The sequence below is a fragment of the Nymphaea colorata genome, chromosome 8 (assembly GCF_008831285.2).
Source record: "Nymphaea colorata isolate Beijing-Zhang1983 chromosome 8, ASM883128v2, whole genome shotgun sequence".
Lineage (NCBI taxonomy): Eukaryota > Viridiplantae > Streptophyta > Magnoliopsida > Nymphaeales > Nymphaeaceae > Nymphaea > Nymphaea colorata.
In genome coordinates this window covers 18,214,821-18,231,275 of record NC_045145.1, presented here as the reverse complement: position 1 = coordinate 18,231,275, position 16,455 = coordinate 18,214,821, and the positions used below count along the sequence as shown (strand labels likewise).

The window sequence follows — 16,455 nt, the reverse complement described above, 5'->3', positions numbered from 1 at the left end:
TAGCATTTGTTGGGCTATTTCTTCTCTCCCTGCTATACATAAAGCTGAACCGATTGTTGACAAAGTGGGTAGTCGCAAAATAATAATGACCATGGTGGATGATGCCTCTTTTTGAGTCTTCAAATTTCAAGTGTCTTTCCCTCGGGCGAGAAGGTCATCCAGAAAGTGCGTAAAGTTGGGAAAAGGTTGAATTTGTTTGAGAGATGACTTAATCAAAGGTTTTTGATCTATCTTCTTTTTTTTCGTTGTTAAAAGTAAAGTATTGCTCTGCAGTTGGCTTTTTAATTTAAGACATGGCTGCAGGCATGACATGCTTTCTTCCTCTCTTTCTTTCTTTCTTTCAAAGTTAAAGTTCTTGGAGAGCAGATAAAGTGGCATGCCAAATAACTTATTTTTCGTGTTCTCGAAACACCACCGTCGATTTAAGTTTGTTCTGCTTGGAGATTAACCAGCAATAAAGAGGCCGCGTGGATCGCCAGTCAGGATCAGATACTAAATCCATCACCGCTGCCCATTTGAACCTGAAGTCGATTGGTTTGATTTGGTAGCAAGAACCGAATCGGATTACTGCAGATTAATCTCCATGCACAAACAAATCCGGTTAAGTCACATTAAACTCTGACGAGCTCATTTTAGAAAGCTGTATGTTTGAAACTAAAGCGAGTTTCACTAAGAATAATTGCCATCGTTATGTATATTTGACTCAATTCTGTAGTCTCTGTATGTATGTGCGTTGCAGAGAGATACAGTATATCAAGTTCGATCGGTTCACTTGGATCCGATTCATCTACGAGATGGTAGTCCGAGCAGCTGACTGGGTCAGAATCTGAAACTCACCAATTATTAGTTAGATCAAATCTAGAGCAGCCTGTTTCAGAGATCCAATTGGCATCTCTCTGATCACCAATAGGAGAGTGGGTCCTGCTTGATTCCATAATCAACAACACTAACTTGTCCCTGCCAAAGTTTGTGACTGTAAAAGAGTTCAAGTGAATGAAATCAGATGGAGTGAAGGTGATAGAAGTTTCCTTGGCGTCTTTAAAAGGCGAAGGCAGGAAGGAAGTTGTTCTGAAATGCCCAACACCCCTTTTCGCGTGCTTAACAAATAGGGAGCATGATACCTAAGCGCCTGGTTTTGATGAATTCGTGTCAGCACAAAAGCTAAAATGTTGGGGGTCTTTCTTGCTATATAATTTACTTCTTGGACATATTTTGTTGAGCAATATCTTTTGCATTTTTTTCGTCTTATAGAATCAATTTGCAGTCATCTGTTTCTTTTCATATATTTGTGAGAAATCCAATACCAGATAAAATATAACTTTGGAAATATATGGACATTCGATATAAGGTATTCACTTAAAAAATTTAAACTAAACCTTTCCTGAATCTGAATTCATTTATCATGATTTTGGGTGCCCCAACACAGAACTTACAAAGGCTATATTTATCTACAATCCGTTTCGTTTTCCATTCATATTTTCCTTTGTTCGTCTTTTGGACTAGTTTTGGATTTGGAACCCTTGCATTCAGGTGAAATTTTAATTTTTATGTCCTGCCAAGGTATCGCTTTTAAAATTTAGAGTTGCCAACTTTTCAGAGATTTTTTCTTCAAGTTGTTCAAAGAAAAAAAAATGTGATGGTCAACCCCATTCTCTCTTTTTCTTTCTTTTTCAAAGAGTTAGATCTATATTTCAACTCTGAAGCAATAGATTGGCACCATAGTTGCTCCCTACACTATGGAAGAAGCGAAAGAAACTAATGCGATGCAATTGTCTATCAAACACTTTAAGGCTTCTACCGGACAACTTAAATATGCAGAAATGTCATCGGCGGCATACATTCCCAAAAAGCACGAACCATAAGAAGCTTCATTAGAAAATTAAACACTATCTTTCTGCAGGCTTGCTGCGGAAACACTATAATGTCCAGCAGATAAAACCCCAAAAAACAGAAGAAGAAGAAGAAGAAGGGAGGGTCCTACTCGTTGACCCTATCAGTTGAACAACAACAATATCAATCAATAAGTTCCAGTTGAAACAAGAAGCCATGAAATCTTCAGACCATTTTTTGTTTGGATCTGCCGTCTCCCCATTATCTGAACAGAAGAAACAAAAGCACTAGAGACGAACAATTTACATTTGACGAGAAATGCGGGTTCAATCCACCAAGCAGGACTGAAGAAAGAGATTAGCTAGGTCCACGATATCACCCACTAGACCGGGAAGAACGTCCCATCATCATGGCCTTGAACTCCTCGAAATTGATCAGGCCGTCCCCGTCTTTGTCCACGCCGCCGATCATCTTCCGGCATTCGTCCATGGTCGCGGAATCACCGATCTTGCTGAGGAACTTGTGGAGCTCCTTGCAGGAGATGAAGCCGTTTCCGTCGACGTCGAAGAGGGAGAAGGCGCCGCGCATGTCATCAAGGGCGACGCTTGAGTCGACACCCTTGGTGTTGAGCTCGATGAACTCGTCGAGTGAGATGCTGCCGTCGCCGTCGGAGTCCACCTGCCGGACCATCTCCTGCAGCTCCTTCGCCGTCGCCTGTTGCCCCAGGCTCGACATGATCCACCCCAGCTCCGCCCACGTTATCTTTCCGTCGCCGTTGGCGTCGAACCGCCGGAAGACCCTCTCCATCTCCTTGGCGTAGCTCTCCGGTAGCTCGGACGACGAACTCTCCGCCGTGGGCGGCTGCTGCTGCGGCGACTTCGATTTTTTGCAGCGGTTGAGACACGACCCGAACCCCATCCTCTCTCCCACCTCTTCCCTCCCAAACGAAAGAAAGATAATCCGAAGCGGAAAATCCGAAACCCAAATCTCTTTAGTGGGAACCGTAACTCGTCGTAACGGTCTATTTAAGCTCCCGTTCCCGGAATTTGCTTTCGTCTCAAAATCTACCTTTATTAGCAACAGCACATTTGCATTTAAAAACAGATTTTTTTTCAAGTTTTAAAACTTGAAAATAAAACCGGTACCAAAACTTTCCATCACCAAGACTCCGGCTCAATTGCATCTCTTTAATAACGGTGCTGCTACTATTTCATTCAATCTTCTACAATCATTCATTCACATACATTACATTCATTATGGAGTTAGTGTTCCTTTTGCCAAACGACTTTGCGACGATCCGAGATCTCTACACCTACGCGTAAATCTTTCTTACCAGTAATTGACACGTCTGGGTTTTGTTCGCATTTTACCTTATTGTTGCTGCTTCAGTGGGCTTTGACCAAAAAGTCAAACCCACAAAGGTGTTAAGCCTCCCAAGAAGTTTAAAAGGGAAAAAAGTTTTAAAAAAGGAACTTAAAATTTGATATTTTTTAACTTTAATTTCACCTAGGATTTCGAGGAAGGGGAAGATGCTTCCGAAAGTGTGTGGGTCTCGCTTTTATTATGTTCCTGAAATGTCTTCACGCGTATTTCCATTTATAAACAAACGATTCTTTCTTTTAACGTGCGAGGCATTTATGCGGAAGTTACCCACATGAAAAAAATAGTGGTATCTCCACTTCCACTACCACGCCTTTTTTCTTTCCCCCTTTTTGTTTGAGTTTTTTTAACGAAAAGATCCCCGAATATATCGCCGTTTTTAAAAGTATCTATTTGCAATTGGGATGCCCTATTGTCACAAAATTAAAAAAACCGGACTGCACCTATAAAATCATTTATTTTTCTTCGTAATTACTTTTTCCATATTTCATACATGGTAGTTTTTTACTTTACAGCTATGAGCAGGAGGACACAAAGATTTTTTGCTTCCATCTCTATTCTGTGATTTTACGTGCGAAAATTTTCAATTTTCGTGTGGAAGGTTTTCAGTTTTGGATTACAGTGTTGTGGAATCCAAGATCTTATCTGAACTTCGGTTGCTCATTTTGTTAACTCACCAAGCTAAATCTCAGTAGTAACCGGATCTGTATGTAACAACATTTGTCTCTAAATCCTCAAACAAGATGCAGAATAAGTTTTTCCATCTGAATCTATTATATGTGTAGTTGTCAATTAACACAGTAGCCTTACGGTTGCATTTAGTTCGATCCATCTGATCAGATACTTAGTATCTCCTTTGATCCAGTTAGTGCATAGTGGGGAGTCCATTGCATATGACATGACCAACAGCCGCAACTAAGGACGTAAATAAAGGGTAGGGGGTATCCGATAATCTACCTGACCAGGGGCGGAGCCAAGGAGGGGCCCACATGGGCTTTGGCCCCACCTCAAAAAAAAATTACATGTAAATTTTAGAAAATTTTACTTATTCTATGTAAAAACTTTGAAAATTAATATTTTGGCCCGTGTTAAAATTTTAAAAACTTTGGTTCGGCATCGTTTATGAAAAAATTCTTGCTACGTCCCTGGACCTGACTTTGGATTTGATCTGTGTAGTCAGATCCGGTAAACTCTATTATTATTCGGATTCTAGTTTGGTATGTAGTTTTACCACATGAATCAGGATCGGATTTGAAGACCCAACAAATCATATCTAGTGTGTGCCGGTAGCACTTCATTATCAGAAAATTCCATACCGTATTCAAGATTCATTACTTTAGGTTTGAACCCAAGGGTCAGATGTGGCAAAAAAAATCCATCTTACAATCCATGGTTCATCAAGCTATGGATCTTAGACCAGACCTAAAATCTACACTTGATTATTTCAGATTTCGCCTTTTTGCATTCAAAATTTTGAAGGTAACCAAATTTTGTATCAGGACTAAGAAGCAAGGACTTCCCAATCAGGGTTCTTGGTTTTTTTTTTTTTTTTTTGTCCAACTGATGATTCAAAATTGGATCTGATCTTTCAGGTCGAGTAAGTAAACAAGATTCGATTAACAACGAGATTTGAGTCTAATGTGTGGTTTTATGTTGGATCCAAACTTTCCCATATACACTAAGCTCCGTATAGATATAGATCAGATCCAACCCATATACACTAGGATCCAAATATATTATATCCAAGACATCTAAGCACATTGGAGGTGGAATCACATTTGGATAATGAGAAGCAACTTAAACCAGGTCTTGCCCATTTGAAGCCCTATTTTGGTAGGCTGTTGTATACGGACCTAGATATTGAAATTGATCAAGAAGCCTGGTTAACTCTTCTCTAAAACTATCTTCCCTGCTTTCGATATACTTATATCATTTCATACTAGTACTCGCCACAAATGAACCCAACTTCCCCATTTCATTGTAGAATTTTTTTTTTTTTTTAAAGATTTAGTGCGAGTTTGTAAGGATGTCAATGGGCGGGATAAACTCAATCATCGACCCGTTTTTTAATCAATCTGGTCGAATTTGGTAAAAAAATATGGGATCCAAATAGTAATCAGATTCAGATTTTGTATGCAGTTTTATAACTGATCCGAGTTCCAAATTAGTGGTCATCTAGGATTCTGTAAAAACCCAACAACATACAAATATTGGATGGTATGTTGGTTATACTGACTTCGGGTTTTGAAAAAAAATTTGGTTCCAATTGGGTCCAAAACCGTATCCAGTCACATAGTATCTATTATGTGGGATCCACAATGCAAACAAATACTGGATTTTACCACTATTTTAGGAGTGTGACCTTAAATCCGTAGATTTGAAATTTACGTAGATCTCAAATCTGAGTCTAACAAATTCGCGTCACCCCGTTAACCATAAATCTGAACTTCTGGTTCATAAACCGGATCCTTGTAAACGATCATGGCGGACGCGAAGGTCGTCCAAACTCCAAAAAGTGCGCAAAAGTTGGGACAAGGTGGATTTTGCTGTGACATGAATTAATCAATGGTTTTGACCTATCTTCTTCCTTTTCATTATGAAAAAGAAAGCGTTGCTCTGCTGTTAGATTTTCGATTGACCTGCTTTCTTTCTTTCTTTGGTTCTCATGAAAGTTTAAGTTCTTGTAGAGCAGATAAACTCGCTTTCTGAATGACTGAGCTTTCGTGTACCCCGATTTTGAGTTTGTTTGCTTGAAGTGCACTAGCAGATTAAGGGTTTTCATACCGAATAAGATGGACATTCGATTCATGTAGTATGTTGGATGTTGGCGGATCGTTAAAATTAAAGTAATTGCTATTAAAAAAAATAGTTTTCATATTAACATTAGTGATCTTTTATGTTGTGTGATGGTCTGTAAGCAATTTAGTGACAATTTGCAGTTGAAGAACTTGATTGTATTATCTTTTGACTATATATATATATATATATATATATATATATATATATATATATATATTATAAAGTTCCGTAGTGTATAAATTTGGAGGCATTTTTGTTTTCTTGGTACGTAAGGGGAAAAGCAAGATGTGCTTAAATTAACTGTTCCTCAACTCTTTTACTCGACAGCTTAAATCAAGAGATGCATCCAACTGCCGAAAGCTTTATTAGAAATATAAAACACAGGAAAAAGAAAAGGTCCCACTCGTTGACATCACATGCATTGGACAACAGACATATCCAGACCCCTCGGTTGATCAACAACAGTATCAAGGAAGAAATCTGCAGGCCATTTATATTATCTGTCCTCTCCCCATCATCTAACTAGAACAAACGGAATCACTGGGAACGATCCGATAAGAAATGAAAAACAAAAGGTAGTGACAATAGTGATTGATGGAGGAAGACAGAGAGAGGCGGACAGAGATTAGGTCTACAATATTGAGAGATACTACGCTCTAGCGTCGATTCCTCAACATTCTGACGAACTCCTCGTACTCGAGCGGGCTACCAGTCTCGCTGTTTACGCCGGAGAAGATGCTCCAACAGTCGTCCACGGTGGTGGTCCTACCAAGGTTCAAGATGGCGTCGTAGAGATCCTCGCTGTGGAAGGGGACGTAATTATAGATGGCGGCGGCGTTCTGTGCGGCGGCTGCCGGGACGGCCTTGGGGGCGACATTGTTAGGGGTGTCCTTGGGGACTTCGTCGGCGCCGGCGTCCTTAGTGTTGGGAGTGTTCTTCACCGGTGGTGCGCTGGACGAACTCCCCTCCGCGGCGGACTTTGACTTGGACTTTTTCTTGCCTTTGACATCCGATCCCGAGTCCATCCTCTCAAAATGATCACAGCAAGAAGATCCGAAGCCCAGACCTTGAGTGGGAACCGCAACGCCGGACTGTCTACTTAAACTCCCCATCCGGCAATCTGCTTTTATCAAAATATCTGCTTTTCTTAGAAACAGCAGCCTTGCATTTTTCGAAAAAAGATTTTTTCTAGCTTTTTAAGTTACAAAAGGAAACCCCTATCTAAACTTTCCATTGCCACCAATTAGGGATGTCAACGGATCCGATATATTCTTAATTCTATCTGTTGATTCGATATATTCTTAGTTCTATCTGTTTTTTTCGGATATTCACATATTTCTGATTCAAATTCGAATACAAAAAATCATATCTGAAATCTAACTTTATAATCTGAATGTAGTTCAAACTCGATTTTTATATTTATACCCGAATCCGAATTTTGAAACTTGCCAATTTTCAAATTTTAATTAGCATTAAATACTAGATATTTGTCTAAAAATGAATCTGATCCAAATCTGTATCTGAATTAGACCGGATATTTATGTATATCTGAATCCGATCGGATGCCATATATTAAATCTGAATCCGATCCGATTTCTTAATCGGATGTTAAAATTTTCTCCATACCCGATTTTTTCGGATCGATTCGATCGGATATATTGACATGCCAACCAACACTCCTCCCCGTTGAATCGCTTCAACATTTGGACATGTTTGATCGACGCTTCAATATCTGGTTGCGTCAAACTAACCACGCTAAATCTCAATAAGTACTAACCTGGATCTGTATCCAATAATATCTGTATCTAAATCCATGTACAAGATTCGAATACAATTTCTCCTTAATCTCATCTGAGTCGGAACTCTATTAGAACTGCCACATTAGAACTCTATTGATTTCATATGCTTCGCTCTACATCCTGCTAGTGCCAAAAGGAGTTCACATGCTTATACCTCGATCGACATTTAGAAATTGGGATGCAAACACGTAGGAAGTATAAATTACTTTACCTGATTCTAGATCTGTTTAAATGGTAAGATTCTGTGAAGTCTATTACTCCTCAAATTTGAATTTGACATGTCGTCTAACAACATTACATGAATGGGACTCAAATTTCAAGATGCATAAATGCCATATCTTGATGTGTGTGTTATAATAAGGCAGATTATAACGCCACTATGTATACACTTCTTGGATTCTACTCGATAGTGATCATAAAATAAGTGCCCAAAAATAATATTCATATTGAAGTTAAACGGGAATTTTTCTCTTTAGAATTGGGAAAACGACATGTTGGTTTAGTCGCCACCGTGCACCAAAATTTAAGACTGTTTTCTTGCCAGCAGTTAGAGACTAGCTATAATTGTAAATATAGCTGTGCATGTGGGCATCAATTTCAAGAATTAGAGACTTTTCAAGGTCATAAAAATAAAAAATAAAAACAAACTCTTGTCTAGAAATAATTTCCTTTCAAAAGGTGTAAGTGGATTTTTTTCTTCATTCCAGATTTCTCGTGTGTTTGATGGATTATATATTTTTTTTATTTTTGCTTTTTTGTGGTTTGATGGGTTAGGACTTTGCCCTACAAACAAAAAGGATTGTACGTACTGTACTTCTCTCTCTATTTCTCTCTCATATATATATATATATATATATATATATATATTCAAAACCTTTTTTAGGTCATGAGTCAGCTGGTGGGCCAAAGTTTAGAAGGAAAAAAAAAAGCAAGAGAGTAAATCCCTAGGTTGTTCAAATATTTTAGGACATGATATCTTTGGCTTTGTTTTTGGATTTCATTGGACTAGAAGAATATGCTCATTAAGTGGGGGCCGTTTCGCATTATCAACAAGGTTCTAGTGTTTTGTGAATGTGCTCCAAAATTGGAGATGATTCATGAAACACTTATTAAACAAGTGCCTTCTGAATCTACTTCAATTTATAAAACACTCACGTTTGTTCTTACTACCAAACGGCATCTAAAGTGTGAACTTCTGGGTGAATGTAGTACAAGATCGGAGTCTTATGGGATCCATTATCTTGTTTGAACCACACTTGAATAAGTCAATCTGTTAATTAACCCCATTACATCTCATAAATATTAGCCCGGTTCTGGATCCATCAATCGATGTAATACAAGATTCAGAATACAAGTTTTCATCTGAACCGGGATATGAATCATCCCCGTATGGCTACATTTGGATTCGATTGATTTTAGATGCATCGCTCTTGATCATGCTGGTGCCCAGAGGGATCCACATTCTTATGCGCATGAAACGATGAGACATTCTCAAACGGGGAATGAGTAGAGTAGGAGGCATCCGGTAGTCGACCTAATTATAACTCTGGATCTGTTTACATGAATCCGGCAAAGTTTATTACTAGTCAGATTCAGATCTTGCTCTGTAATTTTACAAAATGAACAAGAAAGGTGGATTGTAAAGCCGCATTGTAAAAGAGTTTAATTTCACATTGGACATTCTTTGAAATTTTCCAAGATTTATAAAAAGCTTAGATAAAATTAAGAATCTACTAAACTTTCTCACAATAAAGCATTACAATCCACTCACACATCCAAGGTCCCAAACGAATCTGGGTTTGAATTGGGTCCAAATTTTCGGTACTTTGAAATCAGATATTCAGATTAGGTCGACTTTGGTATAGCTAAGGAAATTCAAATTGGGCTTGTTTAGGTGGAGTTTGGTATATCTAGGAAATTCAAGTTCTCGAAATAATGGCCGCGGCAACTGGTAATTTGATATCAGCATCAGGACTGCTTAGCTCTTACTTCATCATAACGTTATTCCCCTTGGTTTGGATTTCTGGCTTAGCTCTTACTTCATCAAGAAATCGTATATGAAAGGTTTGAACAGCCCACCCCATCTCAATCCAAGGATCCTCTTGCTTGATCTGCTCAAGATGCTGCCAAAGACGCTGCCATCACCTTGATGGTAGCAGCCTGATCTCCGACGTCAAAACCAAATCCATTTTACCCGATCCATCAAAGAGAAGTAGATCCAAAATCAAATCCACTCGCAACTGTGAGCTGCTTTGGTGACTAAATCTCAAGCCATCCCACAATGATGCAACTCAAATCACTTGTAAAAATCAGATCTTATGCCCGTGGGATCTAGATTTGGTTTTAAAATTCAGAATTTAGTTCAAATCTGATTCCAAATCTGAGGGAGAGACAATTGGGACTGATCTTGTAAACGTGAATCGGAACCGATTCTGAACGTTTCAGGCGTTTACGTCCCAAGAATTTCAAGATAAACGTTGTCGTAGAAGCGGTGTTTGCTTCCAGCATATTTATGTTGAACTTTTTTATGAAAATGCCATGTTTGATCTCCACATTAACTCGATAAAACATGGAAGACCCAAGAAAAGGTGGATAAATTTTTTCCAGATTATGAAAGAACCTGAAAAGGTAAATCATTTTTTGTAGATCTGCACAGAAGACCTGAGGAGCGTTTCTCTTGGAATGCAGTGAGAAACACCTTTGAATGGATCAGTTAATCCTGATAATCGCTTCCTCAGGAGAGGATGCTTATGTGCCACCTTTGTTTTTCAACTCTCTCTCAGAAATCCCCCAATAGAGCATGCATCTACTGCCATTAAAGCTTATGAACTTCACAAATGAGGAAAGGCTGCGGTTAAATGTCCACATTCATTCAGTTCATCGCTTGTGTTGTTGGGCATATTCTGTTAGCTCTTTCCACGCGGTTGCGCTAACGTCAATTCATTTGACTGTTCTTCTCTTTCTATTTCTTTCCGTTGTTCAATTCTTCAGATTTCAATGGACCTAACATGCTGGCAGCTTCTTTCAAAGATAGAAGATATTCTTGAAGCAGTTCATCAATGCAGAACACATCTCATACTAAAAGGCGCAGACTCTCGATAGAAGAAATTCTCAGGAAAAGACTGAATTTTATTAGGGAGTGTGACACTGTTATTGGAAAAGTGTAGTTACACAAGAAGCAGAGACGGAACACCTACATCAGGCTTCCCTGCTCAACTTCCCTGCTCAATACGACTCTCGGCTGCCAAGTCAGAACAATTGGAGACCCCTGGCAGAGCAGTGCACCTCAGATACGAATCCCACAAACTGCAGCAGAAACACCAAGAGGGAAATCCCTTGAGCAGAAAATTAAGCGCTGCTTTATGTTGGTTTCCACAGGATGGTAGTCTCAGCAATCATGGAAGTGACGACGTAGGGATCCATATTGGAAGCAGGCCTCCTGTCCTCGAAGTATCCTGCAATTGCAGAAATGAAAATAGTTTCCAGAGTTGGAAGTGGTTAATAGGTGATGGCTGAAGCATCAAGCAAGAATCAAGAAGCAAAGTCCTTTGAAAAATCCATGATATACAGAAGGAGGAAATTCTCATTATGTAAGTGGAATTTCTTTAATTCAAAAAGTTGATTGACGACATAAAAGTCTGGTTTTCAATGGATATTGGAAGAACAGGCTTTTCGTTTAGAACAAACAAACTTGTCAGTGAAAGAGTTGTATAATCTCATGTATTTTGAAAGCCAGCACCCCCATAAGTGAGGTTCTAATGTCTTTCAGAGGTTCCAGCAATCAACCACAATGATCCTCTTTCAGTGAACAACTAAGATTTAGAACAGGATATATAGTTCATGGCTACATCAACCACAATGATCTTCTTCCAGTGAACATCTAAAGTTTTAGAAAAGCATATATAGTTCATGGCTACGAAAGGAGGGTCAGTGTCACCTTTTCCAGCTTTTTCAGTGTCACGACCAACGCGAATGGAGGCACCACGGTTGGCAACGCCCTGTTTAGTTGCGACAATTACAGTTAAATCTCTTCTGCTGAAAACTAAAGACAGTTGGTTGTTTAGAGAGATGTATAAGTTACCCATGTGAAAGTGTTGATGTCTGCTGTTTCATGTCGACCCGTCAGACGGCGCTCATTTCCTTCACCATATGCAGAAATGTGTTCCTTGTGCCTCAGCTGAAGTTTACCGATGGCCTCCTTGATCACTTTCAGTCCTCCCTCATTCCTCATTGATTTTGTGCTAACATAGGAAAATTTTGAAGGTTAGAAAAATAGTAAATAAGCTTTGAAAACATTCACCCAAGTTCACCGTCGAGTCATTTGCTTTTACCTGTAATTTGTATGTGCACCAGCTCCATTCCAGTCTCCCTATGTATTACACGATCAAAAGATTAGCAACATTTGGAAATGGAACTTTTCTTGATTTTTTTAAATTGGATCAACTTCAAGCCTCTCCAGTGTAAAATTTGTTTAATTTTTATCAACAGATTTTTCCTATGAGAATACATCTCTCTGAATTTGACAGTGAAGTTACTCTGTTGTCCATGTATTCTCAGGACTTGGCTTATCTATTTGCGAATGGCCATCATGCCATCTAGTAAAATTGCGTTCAAAATTGGAACTTTACATCGAAAGTGTTATTGCAAGAGGGCTAAGTACTTACAGGAATGGGCTTGGGATCAAAGGAAAGGACTACTCCAGCGACCTCTGTAATTCTCTGTAGATGAAGATGTCTAATGCGTTCAGACAAATGAAGATATGACAAACATATTACAGACTCAATGCAGCAGCAGGGTGAAGCTGTGAAACAAATGGTCCATATGTGATTACCTCGAGAATATAGCGAGCAATCCACAGCTCGTCCCCAGCAGAGATACCAACAGAGGGACCAACTTGGAACTCCCACTGATAAAAGGAATAAGGTGATGTCAACTACAATTCAGATCAGTAAAAGTACAGAACAAGAGCGAAGAACAGGGGAATCTACCTGCCCTGGCATCACTTCACCATTGATGCCACTTATGTTGACTCCTGCATAGAGGCATGCCTTGTAGTGGGCATCCACTATATCGCGGCCAAAGGATTTGTCAACACCAACACCGCAGTAATATGGGCCCTACGCACATGAACAGTTTACCACAGTTAAAAAAGAGATTCGCAAAAGCATCTGTCCATTTTCAGCCATAAGCCAGTCAGCTAACACAGCTTCCTTGAGCTTGGTGGGTTTCTTGGCAATTCAATTCCTTTAGTGGCCTACATCCTAAGACACTTGGTTTCCATAGCTTATTGTAACATGGGGTGAGGAAAAAAATTTGTTCTTCTGTGAACTTATCATCTCCAAATGTTAAAGCAGTAGATCAAGGTTATGTGCGAATTCGTGCGCAAGTCCATGAATATCTCTTGGCGTTGTGTCCGCTTTTACGTGTTAGGGAGAGAGAGAGAGAGATCCATACAAGTTCTACATGATATTTAAAAATTCAGCAACTTCACAGATGCCAAAACTTCATGGCCTGAGAATTCATATCCCATATGAAGAAAACAGTGATAGAAGAGCATGATTCCTGACAAACAAACTATAACATCAAATAAATTATAGTAAAATTAGTAAAGTTTAATTATGAAGTTACAAGCCTACAGTAGTGGTCTATAAATAACTGGCAATTGGTTCTCCTGCCTATCATGTATAATATGCATGCGCACACCCACATAAATACTACAAAAATTATAATATCTTCGGTTACGAGAAAGAAACCGCTTGCCAACAAAAAGAAAAACAAAAGACGAAAAGGACAGTAATAATACACAACCTTCCGTTTCAACTGGGACAAGATAAGGTGGGATGAGAGTGAAAAACAGACGCAAATGAGACAAATTCTAGATAAGATTCCCCAAATTCAAGATTGAAGAAAAAACAGAAAATGAATCGAACATAGATTATGGTAGAATACCTGAGGACCGGGGAAACCACCAATAGGCCATCCGAGAGGCCAGTGAACGTCTTTCTGAAGAAGGGTGTACTCCTGCTCAAGACCATACCTGTATTTTTGCTTCTTGTTCAGTTCATGCTTCGGCAGAAAAGAAAAGATTGTTCACCTTAAATATAATATAGTGCACCAGGTTTCCAATTCACAACTCTATCTGTGATCAAGATCATAATTGCCAAGAGAGAGAAAGAGTACCAGGGCTCTTCTTTCACCACGGCAGGGTGGCTAAAGATTTTTGCAGCATTGTATCTCTTGTTTGTAGGAATTGGGTCCCCTTGGGGAGTGTATGTATCACACACAACCTGAACAAGTTCAGAAGTAAAACATGAAGGAAGGAAAAAGCAACTGAACACAAAATGTTTGCTTTAAAAGAAGAGTCTTCCAATCTTACCAAAATGTTGTTTCCTCTTCTGAACGGGTCACGGAAAATTGCCTGTGGGCTGTTTCACCAAGTTCAGAAACAAGTAAACCTCCGTCCGGTGAAAAAGTCACAAAAAACTCTCTGCGAGAACACAAAACTCACTATAATATGACTTCACTGTCTTCCCCAGGAGCCTGTCCCGTGCTAGAACCGTCATAATTCCACTTCGGGAGCTTGTGGGGATCACTCACAGGGCCAGAGAGTGTCTACCAAACCACAAGAGGAAATGATTCAATTGCAGAAGAAAAACAAAAGCTCAAGGGAAAGAAAAAAGTTGGCATTGCATTGAACCGAGCAAGAGGAAAAAGGTTAACTCACCCTTGCTTTGCTCCTCATATCCATTCCAGAGCCACCAACCCTGTTTTAAAACAAAGAAGCAGAACTTGGTCTCAGCAAACATCCAGATAGCAGGAATGAAACTCATCAGTTCCCCCAAGGAGCAAGGACGTTACCATATATATTCAGCAATGATCTTGTCTGTCGAATCAGACAGGTTCATGTTCACCAAATCAGAAAGAAGAGACATCCTGAAATCCTTCGCCAGAAATCAAAAAACAGGAAACTGAAAAAACAGTCTCTTCCTTCCGGCTCTGCTCTCAACGAATAGATGAAAGACAACGCCTGGGGCACAAGAATTTATACTGATATTCCCGGCTCGCAAGTGGCGGAGATGCCTTCTTTATTACCATTATTTAAATAAGAAATTTTCCTTTCAATGTGAATTTACCATACTGTTTTTCTCGAGAAAATTTTCAAACAAGTGACGCAGGATGCCAATTGTGTCTCCTTGACTTTGCAAAAAGAATTATTGATTTAAAATTCGATTAGAATAACGCAAAACAAGTTGGGGACCCACATGCATGATCAATGGAACCAGTGACGTCCCTGCTTGATTTGAGATGCAGCTTCCCCAAGACCACCTATGCCTTTTGGTTGCTGAAACCACCGGAGGACGGACTATCGCATGAGTGGTACAGTCAAGATACCATCATAAACTGCCAAAATTTTGTCATTTAATTTTCGAACTTTTTTTTCGAGGCCTCTTTGATCTTGATAGCAAGCAATCCTCATGTGATCCTGACATTGGCAACTGAATACTTATTCCATGATTCCGTTTCAAAATTAGTAGTGTTCATGAAGCAGCTTCTGCCGTCCAATTGATTTGGTCCGCGTATGAGAAGAAAGCCCCGTCAGTATAAATTGATTGACAGTAAAGCGACAATTTACGGACAGCATAGATATACGTGCAGAAACACCATCTTTTATGTTCTTCTCCATTCATAAAAAGATCGCTATGCTCAAGTTATCCATCAAGTTCTAATGCTCAAAAACCCCAAAGCAGGAGGTATGACCTTCTACCTTTACTCAACCGAAGTCGTCTCCAACCAAAAAAAAGTAGACCCACTTTTGGGCTTTCGTAAGAGATGATGCCTTACAAGTTTTTATGATTTATTAAAACATGGTAGCGTTTATGTCCATCAAAAATCTATTCACCTGTAGATGATGAATTTAAAGACCTTCAGATTCAAAAAAGACACCGCATTTAATGGCACAAAATCTTTTTAAACTTCTCAGGACTTCTTCTTCCTGAACCTCTTTGCCTTTACAACAAAAAGGCGAAACTTTTTCTCAAAATTGTCTCTCGCGTTTGATTTTCACTCTCATTTTGTTTTTTTGCTTGTTTTTCAGGAGAACCTGCATGATGTTGCCAAGAAGAACCGTATCCAATGTTGTAAATACATAAGGGTCATTTCTTCGCCTCTGTCCACTTCAAATACTCTTTTCTTTGTAAAAACAAATTATTTTTTGTTTACAGCTTCATTTTATAATTAGGAGCCAATATCTTATAATCACAGCTTCAGTCGATCGTTCATATACAATTTGTCAAGTAAAATTTTCTTTTCTTTGCGAAGTTATAAAACAAACAAATTAAAGAGTTGACGAAAATCTTCGTATAACTTTTTTTTTTTAATTATGAAAAAACAAAAATGCTGGTCGGGCCTGCATTGCCACGTCATAAGATGAGGATTCATTTGGCTGAATAAAAAAATAAATCAAGGGTTGGGCGTGGGCGTTTCGTAGCGTAAGGGAGAGGAGATGAGCAATTTTATACTTAAAAAGGAATATTCAATCGCCGCTTTTTTTATTAATTTCTTATTTTATGGCACAGCTTGCCTGATGATTACGACATGAATATTCAGAATAAGGTCTTAATTATTCATTTTCCATTGTCAACTAGCA

The 16,455-nt window shown here is 39.0% G+C and overlaps 2 protein-coding genes across 2 annotated transcripts; both read right to left on the bottom strand.

The window, feature by feature from the left end:
• Positions 1-1,855: 1,855 nt before the first annotated feature.
• Positions 1,856-2,753, bottom strand: LOC116259285 (probable calcium-binding protein CML25). The gene has a single exon (XM_031637022.2). The coding sequence runs from the start codon at positions 2,746-2,748 to the stop codon at positions 2,206-2,208; it is 543 nt and encodes a 180-aa protein (XP_031492882.1). The 5' UTR covers positions 2,749-2,753; the 3' UTR covers positions 1,856-2,205.
• An 8,163-nt stretch (positions 2,754-10,916) lies between these two features.
• Positions 10,917-14,865, bottom strand: LOC116258929 (glutamine synthetase nodule isozyme-like). Its single transcript, XM_031636426.1, has 13 exons — positions 14,667-14,865; positions 14,533-14,572; positions 14,317-14,420; positions 14,185-14,233; positions 13,989-14,095; positions 13,758-13,845; positions 12,797-12,925; positions 12,640-12,714; positions 12,473-12,526; positions 12,140-12,177; positions 11,890-12,049; positions 11,746-11,806; positions 10,917-11,263 (listed from the first exon to the last, which is right to left on the bottom strand). The coding sequence occupies exons 1-13, from the start codon at positions 14,738-14,740 to the stop codon at positions 11,169-11,171; spliced, it is 1,074 nt and encodes a 357-aa protein (XP_031492286.1). The 5' UTR covers positions 14,741-14,865; the 3' UTR covers positions 10,917-11,168.
• Between the last annotated feature and the right edge of the window lie 1,590 nt (positions 14,866-16,455).

Excerpts from the sequence above, each read along its gene's own strand:
- LOC116259285 (XM_031637022.2), bottom strand. The coding sequence starts at position 2,748 with ATGGGGTTCGGGTCGTGTCTCAACCGCTGCAAAAAATCGAAGTCGCCG.
- LOC116258929 (XM_031636426.1), bottom strand. The coding sequence starts at position 14,740 with ATGTCTCTTCTTTCTGATTTGGTGAACATGAACCTGTCTGATTCGACA. Across the intron at positions 14,234-14,316 it reads GACAGTGAAGTCATATTATA|CCCACAGGCAATTTTCCGTG; the intron begins GTGAGTTTTGTG and ends TTGGTGAAACAG. Across the intron at positions 12,527-12,639 it reads TTGCTCGCTATATTCTCGAG|AGAATTACAGAGGTCGCTGG; the intron begins GTAATCACATAT and ends CTTCATCTACAG.